The sequence below is a fragment of the Rhinatrema bivittatum genome, chromosome 3 (genome assembly GCF_901001135.1).
Source record: "Rhinatrema bivittatum chromosome 3, aRhiBiv1.1, whole genome shotgun sequence".
NCBI lineage: Eukaryota > Metazoa > Chordata > Amphibia > Gymnophiona > Rhinatrematidae > Rhinatrema > Rhinatrema bivittatum.
Genome location: NC_042617.1, coordinates 132,785,167 through 132,797,320, shown reverse-complemented (window position 1 = coordinate 132,797,320; position 12,154 = coordinate 132,785,167). Strand labels below are relative to the sequence as shown.

General features: G+C 45.2%; 1 protein-coding gene across 3 annotated transcripts in view; it reads right to left on the bottom strand.

Moving 5' to 3' along the window:
* The window catches only part of FANCL (FA complementation group L), a 300,676-nt gene extending 288,875 nt beyond the window's left edge, over positions 1-11,801 (bottom strand). For all 3 annotated transcript variants that reach the window (XM_029593734.1, XM_029593737.1, XM_029593735.1), the window contains exon 1: positions 11,577-11,801. In XM_029593734.1, coding sequence (XP_029449594.1) covers positions 11,577-11,669 — 93 coding nt within the window. In that variant the 5' untranslated portion in view covers positions 11,670-11,801. The remainder of the gene's footprint in view (positions 1-11,576) is intronic.
* Between the last annotated feature and the right edge of the window lie 353 nt (positions 11,802-12,154).

The following is a 12,154-nucleotide window of genomic DNA, read 5'->3' as shown; positions in this document are numbered from 1 at the left end:
GGGTAGACTGTGATGCGGGCAATAAGCATGACACCGTGGAACAACTTCCTCCCAAGAGCGTACATCTCCCTGTAGTCCTTCCCCAAGGGCATTGAGAAATGGATCTGAGAGCACTTGGCCCTCGTGGGCGGATTCGACCACCACAGACTGGTGTGGCAGCTGACGCTTATCGAATCCAGCAGCCTTCTGAATGAGGTAAATCCAGTCTGCCTTCTTGTTAACGAGATGCACTGTGAGGGGATGCTCCCAAATTCTCAGCAGCAACTCCTTAAGGATCTCCTATACCGGTAATGCCACAATTTCCTTAGGAGGTTCCACGAACTGAAGGATCTCAAGCATTTTGTGCCTGGCATCCTCCTCTGTCAAAAGCTAAAATGGGATGGCCTCTGCCATCACCCTCACAAACCCTGCGAAGGTTAATTCTTCAGGCAGACACTCCCTTCACTCATCTTGAGGAGAATGGTCTGATGGAAGACTATCAGAGTCCTCAGAGGACTTAGTTATATCCCCAGGTGCCCAAACTTAGTTTGCAAGAGCAGGCACCAATGGAACTGGACGGGGGCCTACAGGCCTCTGAGAAGCTTCCTCCTTGCAGGAACTGGCGACAACCACCTTATCAGTAGGAGGCGGCCTTGGTGGCCTACTGGGCACAGATGCCAGCTAGGTCGGTAACACACCAATGAGTATACTGAGCTTCTCTAGAAGCAGTAAAAGGACGGGTGGCACCGGCTCCATCTGTGCCACAGGACCAAAGCCCTGCAGCACCTGCTCCACCGCCAGCTGGACTTAACACTCCAGCTCCTCCTCAAACATTGCCAATGCCAACACTGACTGGCAGGAAGGAGGGATGGCCAGATCTTCCTCGGACCCATGGGGGGGGGGGGGTGGAAAATCAGCAACTAGCACCAGGACCGGTGGAGACTATCGCAGACCCCTGGCATGAATGGGAGATGGATGCTACTCGCCACGGGGCCACTTCAGGGGCATCACAGCAAAAGCCGGTGCATCCCCATGCCTGGCACCATGCATTGATGGGGACCTGTGCCAATGCCTCTTAGGCTTCCCTCAATGCTCAGCACGATCTGTCCCTGGTGCAGAGTCGAAGACATGAACCAGGCATCCTTGGCCCGGAGGAGATAGACAGTCAGTCTCTGGTGCTCGACAACCTTGACACAACTGACAGTCCTGCCGATGTCAATGGGGTGGTGACCAGTGGTGCGGCTCAGAGGTCCTTCGATGCAAAATACTACAGATGCTGATGGCTCGGACTTCCTCAACCTGAAGAGCTGATCCATCTTGTCAAGTCAGATGCCCCTTACAAGTCATCTGGGCACACAAGTGGCAACCACGGACGTCATACGATGCCCCCAGGAAGAGGATAAAAATCTCATGAGGATCAGTGATGGACATGGTCCTTGGGCACTGAGGGTATCGGCGAAAACCAGACATGGCCATGACAAATAAAACAAAAAGGGGCCGGAAACAAACGATGATGGGCATCAATGGCCAGCGGGTGTCGAGGCACAGCTACATGGGAGATAGACCGTGAAAGAAAACATACCAAAATACCGAAAACCCCGACTGGGGACACTACAGGAAGGTACAGGAAGAGAAAGAAAATTGCCAAAAATGCAAAGTTTTCCAGTAGGCAAAAGCCAAGATTTTAGAGCTCAAACGTGAGGCTCACAGTTCCTCCACGGGTGGGGGGAGACTGAAGATGGACCCCGCGTGGACGGGTGGTATAGGGCATGCTGGGCATGCTCAGTGTGCCTAGTTAAAGCTCTAGAAACTTTGACCTAAGTTTTCCATATCTGGCTCCATAAGATGATGTCACTCATGTGTGAGGACTATCATCTTGCTTGTCCTCGGAGAATATGTTAACTTTTAGGTGCATCATTTCTACATGCGGGTATCCTGAACAGAGTGGTAGTTACTACCTTTAACAAAAAAGGCAAGGGAAGATAATGTGAACCCCCTTAACAAAAAGCATGGGGGGATAACCACCATGGAATGACAGTTAGTACTCAACATGCTGGGCAGAATGGACCATTTGGATCTTAATATATGACGGCAGATAATGTTACTGTGTGTTAGATACCCCCTCTCCTCTGGATATCAATAAATGCACTTATTACTACTATTTATCATTTATAAATAATAAGGCTCTTCTCCAAAAAAGTCACTGCCAGAACCTATCATTAAGAGACTGATGTACTAGATCAGGGATGGTCAATTCCAGTTCTCAAGAGCCACAAACAGGTCTGTTTTTTAGGATATCCACAATGAATATAAATGAGATAGATTTACATACAATGCATTCAGTGCATGCAAATCTCTCATGCATATTCATTGTGGATATCCTGAAAACCAGGCCTGTTTGTGGCTCTGAGGACTAGAGTTGGCCACCCCTGTACTTAAGGGTCCCCCCCCCCCCCCTCCACCACACACACACTTTTTATGTGAAAAAAAAAATTCCTTAATAAATAAGTCCTTCTGGCCTGATGTAGCAACCAGTACAGTAAAACTGTACACTGAAATTCAGCAGTTTCTTAACCCATGCACTAAAATATTTTGTTTCTCCCAATGCAGTCTTTTCGATTATCTGAGCGAACATTTTATCTTTGGGGATTGGGGTGGTAAATCTATGGTGACCCTCCTGCACCACAGACTAGGCAGCTGAGGAAACAGAAAAACAATCCCAACTGCAGGTGCACAATACTGGGTTCTCTATTGTCACCACCCAGAAAAATAACCTTGGAATTCTTGTGGACAATACATTGATATTTTCAGCTCAGTGTGCAACAACAGTCAAAAAAGCAAAGACAATATTAGAAATTATCCAAAAAAGAATGGAGAATAAAATGGAAAATATATTGCCTCTGTATTAATCCCATGGTGTAACCACACATCAAATATTGTGTGCAGTTCTACTCGCCCCATCTCATAAAAGACATAGCAGAATTAAAAAAGGTGCAGAGAAGGTACAGCACTAATAAAATACAAGTTAAACAGATGCACTTCTCTGCACTGGAAATAAGCAACACTTGGTTAACAGATTTTGCACTAATACGCATGTACACCTAGCACTTTGTTGTGCATATATTTTTTGTGCACAAAAAAATCCTTGTTAAATTGGATGCAAAATTTACACACAAAAAGAATGTGCACAACCAGACAATAACATGAGTGCACAGATGAATGCACCATGGGAGTGGAACTCAATATTTATTTATTCACTCCTTCACAGTCTACTGATTGGTCCCTCCACTGTCAGAGAAAGGACCAAACACCTTTCAGAAGGCTATCCTTTCAGAATTCTGAAAGAGTACTGGTCCTTTCACTAACATGTGACATTAGAGGGTCCAATCGGCTGTCAGTTCAGAAAGCAGCCCTACCAGAGATGATAGGGTCTTCTCTGGGTTAGACTTGCTGTGAAGGAGGGGGGGGGGGGGGGGAGGAGGAGGAATGTGGACTCCCTCTTGATGAGTAGGAGATGGAAGGTGGCAGTTTGGCTCCAGCCAATTTATTTGTTTAAAGGTGAGAGGAGAGTGTGAGAGGGAAGGCAGATCAGCCCAATCAGATGACAATGAACTCAATTTGGCTCGACCTTCCCCCCCCCCCCCCCCCCCCGGTAAGGGTTTCGGCATACTTGGGAGGAGAGTGAAGACTCGTCCAGCCTAGCCTAGCCTCGCCTTGGCCAAAGTAGGAGGCAGGGAGGAAGGAAGATGTGAAATCAAGATTGGGGAACTTATTTTTTAGCATGGATTTTAAGGTAGACATACAAAATAGTTGGAGTAAAAAAAATAAAAAAGCTGTTTTGTGTTTTTTGGGTTTTTTACACCTTGTCTATTAGCATATCATTTGTTTCTTCATAGGCATTTGAAAGGAAGTGCCTCAGGGACCATGCCCTCCCAAAGTATCCACTGTCAATGGGAGAATCCTCATTGGTGGCAATGGGATGGCGTATTTCTCTTCCACTGCACCCCCACCCTTACCGTAATCAACTCACTCACCATCCCTGTTCCTAAAGAATGAAGGTTCGTGGCCTTGTGGTGCCTCAGAGACCTCCTTCCCAGCTGCTAGCATCTGAATATCAGGCACCAACAGCTGAGGAGAAAAACAGCCCACGTTGCAAGGCCTCCACTCGTCTGTTTATTAGCGTGGAGGGTGATTGAGGGGATTGTGGCAGCACTGGGGGCAGTGACGAAAAGTAAATATACTGTGCCACCTACAGTGGGAGAGGGAATTGTGGGGGAGTATGACTAGTGATAGTGAGAAGGTATGGGGGAGGGGGGGGAACAAGATTGCTGGAGAGTCTGAGAAGACAGAGTGGGCTGGACAGCAAGACTGCTGGCAATTGGGAGGGGGAGAAGGGGCTGGGGAGCATGTGTGTGCATGCTCTGTCTCCTGCCCTCTACCTTCTCTGGGCCCCTTCTCCAGTGCTTGTTTTCCTCCCTCTGCCCCTGAGTGCTGGTGCCCCCCCGTGACTCCTGCCCCCTGGTCTTCTTCCCCCTCCTCCATGGCCATATTACTCAGCGCAGCTTGTCTCCCTCATTGTCAGCCCAAGGCAGCCAAAGCACATGCAGCAACTCCCTGAAATGTTCCTCATGTCATGTAAAGCAATGGCTAATTAAGGTGCTGCACACTTCCCCCTCGTCTTGGTGTGGCTTCATTCGTGGTGGCAATCAGCTGCACTCACCCATGCCTGCTTCTCCATGCTGGTTCAGGCTTCTTATGGTGGTATTCAGCCAGCTGTTCCCTCCTGTCCATGCCATTTCAGGCTCCTCGTGGTGGTAATCAGCTATACTCTTCTCCTTCTCTGAGCTGGTTAGGGCTGCTCAAGATTGATCTTCCCTTCTTTTGGTATGGGATCAAGCAGTGGAATCAGGCAGCAACATCCTTTAGAGCAGAGCTCCTCAGCGGTAAAGTCAGCCAGTCCTTTTTCTTAGCAGCTGCATTTTGATTGCATTCCTTCCAACAGACCACCTATGATGGTCTCACAGACTCCTAGCGGTCCATGGACTCAGGTTGGGAACTACTGCTTTGGACTACTACTTTGCTTTGCACTTATTGGATAAAGCCCACTAAAGGTTTTGGGATTTTTGGGTTTTTTTTTTAAGAAGTTTTTCAGATCAACCTAGATTACATGAGGCACAGCAGAATACGCTGCTTCCTGAGAATCAAGATGCAGAATAGAGGGTAATGGTATTCCATTGGTTTTTAGAAGATCTTCATGTGTTTGAGGACCCAGAGGACCAGCTGTGGCTAGTGGAGATCTACACTCTACACATACTTCCTTGGATATCTTTATTATCCATCCTGGAGATGTGTATGTGTCTCTACAAGTGTTTTTTCCCATGGGACAGTTTCTCCAAATGGGTTTGTTTGCACATACCTCAACAGGAATAAACCTCATTCATAAACCAGGGTATGTTGAGAATAATCTTAACCTCTCAAATTTACTGCTAATACCCTTCTTAGTACATGCATTGTACCAAAGAGAGCCACCTTCTGGAGTTCATAGGATGTATTTTTTTTTTTATTTTTTTTTAAATAGGCAACGTATCAAGGTGCGCTTGGAAATTCGTAATCATACCGGTGGCACCCAATATAATTGCCACTATTTCTGTATTTTCTGCTATAATTCTTTGGTGTCTTGTTTCTCTTGGTACTTAAGGATCTCTGTTTTCTCCATATGATCCACATAAGTCACTGCATACTGACAACTCCATGAGCAATGCCATTCTTGAGGCCGATGCAATACAGTGTGTTCGGCCAAGCGCACTGTATAACCCGCACTGGGATGCAGGTTAAATAGGCGCTAATCCACCCCCTAATGCAAAGGGAGGATTAGCGCCTATTTAACGCACGTCCGACGTGGAGTGAAATAGCAGTGTGAATGAGGCTATTACTCATTCACACTGCATTAAAGAAAAGAAAAGAAAGTGTGCGTCTCAGATGCACATTTTGCTCTCAGATATTAATGCCTGCCTAAAGCAGGTGTTAGTAGCTGAGCACATGTAAGAGAAGTACAGAAAAGCAGAAAAACCGCTTTTCTGTATTTTATAAAAAAAAAAAAAAAAAAAAAACCCTCGACAGACCGCCGAGTTATGAAGACCGACGCCGGTAAACTCTGCATCGGTTTTCATAACCGGCCGTCTGCCAGTAATGAAAACAGATGCCGAGTGTATCAGCATCTGTTTTCTCCATATGTGGATCATATGGAGAAAACAGGCATCGGTTTTCGTAACCGGTAGACGCGGCGGAGTCGCGTTAGAAAGGAGATGCTAAGGTTGCGCAAGCGATCCCAGCGCCTCCTTGCTAGCGCGACCTGCTAATTTGGGTATAGCATGGCACCTCCCTTGCGGGCGCCATGCACGTGTTAAGAAAGCGGGTGCTGACTTTTCAGCACCCGCTTTCCGCTCTTTTTATTGCATCAGCCCCCTTGTGTTATTCTCCTTCACCTCAATATCTGGTTTTCTAGCATTGATCTTCCTGTTGGTGGTTCTAAGAACGTCCTAGGTGATCACAACTTCTTTATTTTCTTCTATTCTTTTAAGGTTGTGCTCCCGGGTACAAACAGTCAACTTCCATTAATAATGCTGTTTTTGTTTTCTCTTTTACCATTAGGCCTGGTTTTCTAGCATCAAGCATTAAATTGGTCTGGGAATGAATAATTATATTCCATGATTTATGCAAAGAACCTACATAAATTAGAAAAACTGTAAATGTAAAGTCACCTAGATAGGATTTTAGACAGTGCTGGGGAGGAACCGGCTGCCATGGTACATGTGGGCACCAAAGACATAGGAAAATGTGGGAGGGAGGTTCTGGAAACCAAATTTAGGCTCTTAGGTAGAAAGCTTAAATCCAGAAATTTCAGGGTAGCATTCTCTGAAATGCTCCCTGTTCCACGCGCAGGTCCCCAGAGGCAGGCAGAGCTCCGGAGTCTCAATGCGTGGATGAGACGATAGTGCAAGGAAGAGGGATTCAGTTTTGTAAGGAACTGGGGAACCTTTTGGGGAAGGGAGATTCTCATCTGAAGGGATGGGCTCCACCTTAACCAGGGTGGAACCAGACTGCTGGCGCTAAACTTTAAAAAGGAGATAGAGCAGCTTTTAAACTAGAACACAGGGGAAAGCTGACACTCGCTCAGCAACGCATGGTTTGGAGGGAGATATCTTCAAAAGATACTAATGATGCATTAGAATTAGGGCATCCCAACAGTGAGGTTCCAATAATTAGAAAAGTAGTCCAAGTGCCTGTAACTAAAAAAACTCACCTGAGCTAAAAAATTCTAACTTATCCCTATCAATTAAAAAGCAGAATGAAAATACAAACAAAAAACAAACTTTGAAATGTTTGTATGCTAAATGCCAGAAGTCTAAGTAGTAAGATGGGAGAATTAGAATGTATAGCAGTGAATGATGACATAGACTTAATTGGCATCTCAGAGACATGGTGGAAGGAGGATAACCAATGGGACAGTGCTATACCGGGGTACAAATTATATCGCAGTGACAGAGAGGTGCACCCGGGAGGCGGTGTGGGGCTTTATGTCTGGGATGGCATAGAGTCCAACAGGATAAACATCCTGCACGAGACTAAATGCACAGTCGATCTTTATGGGTAAAAATCCCTTGTGTGTTGGGGAAGACTATAGTGATAGGAGTATACTTCCGTCCACATGGTCAAGATGGTGAGATGGACAGTGAAATGCTAAGAGAAATTAGGGAAGCTAACCAAATTGGTAGTGCAGTAATAATGGGAGATTTCAATTACCATCCAGAAGAGTGCAGAACTATATATTAAGTCCCAATCAATGTTTCAAAGCAGGTTTTAAGAAACAAGTATTGTTTATTATTTAATGCGGCAACTCCACTGACTTAAAATGCAAGCATCTTAAAGGCATCCCCCAACACGGTCCCGTGTTTCGCCTCGGGCTGCATCGGGAGGGAACACATACATTTCAAGGAAAGGCTGTAAAAAACATATATACAGATCAGGACAAATCAATGGACTTATTGCCGACCCAACTAACAGCATATCAAAAGTACAAGGGTTCAGCCTACCTGAATGCAGATATCTTAGACACCTTACAGGGAGTGCATACAACTTAGATACAGACAGGTATTTGAACCCTGCAGAAATGGCGCCAACTTCAGGTGAACAGATTATGTGGTTCCCGGGGGCCAATCAAGTTGGTCCCCGTTCCTGAAGTGCAACTAGCAGTCACACACACGGATAACACTCAGACCTCAGGTAAATAAATACCACTCTAATTCACGATTAAGCCCTTTAGGAGTGACTGTATCTAGTAGAAAAATCCATCTTTGCTCTTTTCTCCCAAGCTGGTCAGCATAGTTACCGCCCCGAGAGGAGCAGGGCACTACTTCAATCACACAGAAGAAAAGATCTGAAATAGTGTGAGAATGCTGAACCCAATGTTCAACTAGGGGTTCATTTTCCCGGGCGTTCTGTATGGTCGAGCAATGCTCAATCATACGGGTTTTCACCATTCGGGAGGTTTTTCCAACATACAGTAAAGGGCATGGACACATGATAACATATACAACGCCTTGAGTGGTACAGTCAGAGAATGATCTCAAAGGAAAAGATTTATGGGTACCCGGGTGTATAAAAGACGAGAGGGGTGCCATATGACAACGCATGGAACAATGGCCACAGGGTTGATGTATAGTGATGGGGGCGGGACCTCCACTGGGCACAGTAAAGTCTGCGTGGATAAGCCTATCGCGTAGGTTTCTTCCTCTGCGGTAAGTAAAACGGAGGGGTCCCTGAAAAAGGCGATGTAAGGAAAGGGATTGCCAGTGCCTGCGAATAATATTTGTAACTTGACGACTTAAAACCGAAAAAGGTAAAATACAGTTAACAGTGTCAGATGTGCGGGAGTGCGGGAGAAAAAGCAAATCACGATTAACGAATAATGCACGTTTTAAAGCATTTTTTACAACTCTACGCGGGTAGCCTCTAGATAGAAATCTTGTGGACATATTTGCCTGCTCCAGAAATTCGCCGAGTAGAACAAAGTCTACGGAGCCTTAAAAATTGGCCCGTTGGAATATTTTGCCTCAGGGCTCGGGGATGACAACTGTGAAAAGATAGCAGGGTGTTTCTATCAGTTTCTTTCCGGTATATGGTGGTCACGAAGTGGCTGTCATATGCCAAAATTGAGATATCCAAAAAGGCTATCCGTGAGTGGTGTATACAATGGTTAAACTGAAGGTTGGGATCACATGAGTTAAGCCAGTCCAGGAACATAAAGAACTGTATATCTGTCCCTAGCCAAATGAGAAATGTGTCGTCAATAAAACGCAGCCACAGAGCAACAAAATGAAACCTTGCAGATGGGTAGACAAGAGACTCCTCGAATCTGGCCACAAATAAACAGGTCAGGCTGGGGGCCATAGTGGCCCCCATAGCCGTACCCTTAATCTGGTGGTAAAATGTGTTATGAAATCGAAAAAAATTCTTTGTTAAAGCCAAACCAGCTAACGTGACCAAAAAAGAGGTAGGGACCCTTTGCGGGGCGGGGCGAGAATTCAAGACATCCTCTACAACCTTTAATGCCTCCAACTGAGGAATATTAGTGTAAAGAGAAACTATATCCAGTGTGACAAAAAAGAAAGGCTCCACCGGAACAGGTGTAGAATCCAAGATCGTAATAAGATGGGCTGAATCACGAATATACGAGCGTATGTGGGGAACAAATGGTTTTAAAAATAAATTAACAAATTGGGAGAGGGGTTCCAGAAGTGATCCAATCCCCGCCACGATAGGTCGACCGGGGGGATTTTGCACAAGCAGATTGTGATAAATTGCAGGAAGACCTTGTGAGACTGGAAAATTGGGCATCCAAATGGCAGATGAAATTTAATGTGGATAAGTGCAAGGTGATGCATATAGGAAAAAATAATCCATGCTATAGTTACACAATATTAGATTCATATTAGGAGCTACCACCCAAGAAAGAGATCTAGGCGTCATAGTGGATAACACATTGAAATTGTGGGTTCAGTGTGCTGCGGCAGTCAAAAAAAGCAAACAATGTTGGGAATCATTAGAAAGGGAATGGTGAACAAAACAGAAGATGTCATAATGCCTCTGTATCGCTTCATGGTGAGACCGCACCTTGAATACTGTGTACAATTCTGGTCGCCGCATCTCAAAAAAGATATAGTTGCGATGGAGAAGGTACAGAGAAGGGTGACCAAAATGATAAAGGGAAAGGAACAGCTCCCCTATGAGGAAAGACTAAAGAGGTTAGGACTTTTCAGCTTGGAGAAGAGAAGGCTGAGGGGGGATATTATAGAGGTGTTTAAAATCATGAGAGCTCTAGAACGGGTTAATGTGAATCATTTATTTACTGTTTCGGATAATAGAAAGACTAAGGGGCACTCCATGAAGTTAGCATGTGGCACATTTAAAACTAATCGGAGAAAGTTCTTTTTCACTCAACACATAATTAAACTCTGGAATTTGTTGCCAGAGAATGTGGTTAGTGCAGTTAGCGTAGCTGTGTTTAAAAAAGGATTGGATAAATTCTTGCAGAAGTCCATTACCTGCTATTAAGTTGACTTAGAAAATAGCCACTGCTATTACTAGCAACAGTAGCATGGAATAGACTTAGTTTTGGGGTACTTGCCAGGTTTTTATGACCTGGATTGGCCACTGTTCGAAACAGGATGCTGGGCTTGATGGACCCTTGGTCTGACCCAGTATGACATGTTCTTAGGTTCTTAAAATAGTAGCAATGGGAATGTGGGTGGAGCTGGGGCAGAGCTTGGCTAGCCCTCCCATTCAAAAGGCATTCTGCTGCCCCTGAACTTATTACATGCGGCAGAGACCACTTAATTTACCACACCTATAAGACAAAACCTGTGCTAAAATCTAATTACAGTTTTAGGATAGGTTTTATTATATCAGCAACCATGAACCTAATGTAATAAAACATAAGTTAAAATCTGTAGACATTTTTAAATGGTTTACTCGTGGTAAAAAAAAACAAAAAAAACAAACCTTAGTAAGAAAATGACATGCAAAGAAAACAGGTGTTAAACATACTAAAATGAAAACCCACAGTAAATACCTAAGTATACTTTAAAATCTACACGAACTTGAACACATAACAGTGCCTTAAAAACAAAAGTGAGACTCGAACTGGAAATGGTTGAAAAGTGTGACCAACTAAAGGTGCTACCCCAGAGAAATTGTACTTTAATTTTATTTACCACACCTTGCCAAAATGGACTAGGATTCAATATCGTGCCCAAAGTCGGGAGACACAAGGCCAGTTTTCCATGGATGGCCATTTTAGCAAGGCATGGGAAGCATCAAGCTGGGGGCTTACTAATAATCCTCCCAGCCTTTACCGACAGAGTACGAAAATCATGCGGTCAGAGCCTGCGACCTGCTCCCGTAAAAAACCGGCGCTCTCAGCACTGCCCACAGAAGCGAGAAAAGGGAGGGCACGGTGGTACCAGGCAGGAAAATCGAGGGGAACGAGCAGACACCGAAACGTGCGTGCAAGACTGAGCGCGCACGCGCATACGTACCAGAGCGGTAATAAACCCGTCATAAATGGTTTTCTCCTTGTTTTGAGGTAAAAGCAGTGGACACTGATACAGCATCGTCCCAGTCTCTGACATTATTCCTGCACAGTCACTTCCTAACTTCTACCAAGAGAGATTTTATTTTGTGTTTTGGGAGGAAGTTAATTCAGTTGGCCACTAGAACTGGGCAGCGGCTAAAGAACGGAAAACGTAAAGTAGGCGGGTAAACCCTTACCGGAAACTATTGAAGCAAGCACTACTTCTTCAAATGAACCGCTCTCGCCTAAGCCGTGACCAATTGCGCATGCGCGTTAGCTGGAGGCCGCGCAGGTTTTAGATAGGGGGAGCAGCAAGCTGAATAGCGTGTGGGGCGCCCCATAGACCGGCGGCTGGTAAAAGATTCTGCAGTGCAGTTGTGAGGTCGTGTCACTCGTTAAAAGTCGGGGCGAAGGGTTACAGGCCACCTATACGTGTGTGAATCGGTGAGGCGATTCTGTTCTTATACTTACTTTTGTCCTGTCAATCATTTCATCCTACAACAAGCTGTATGCTCAACTTTAAAATGTTTCGTGTCGCTCCTT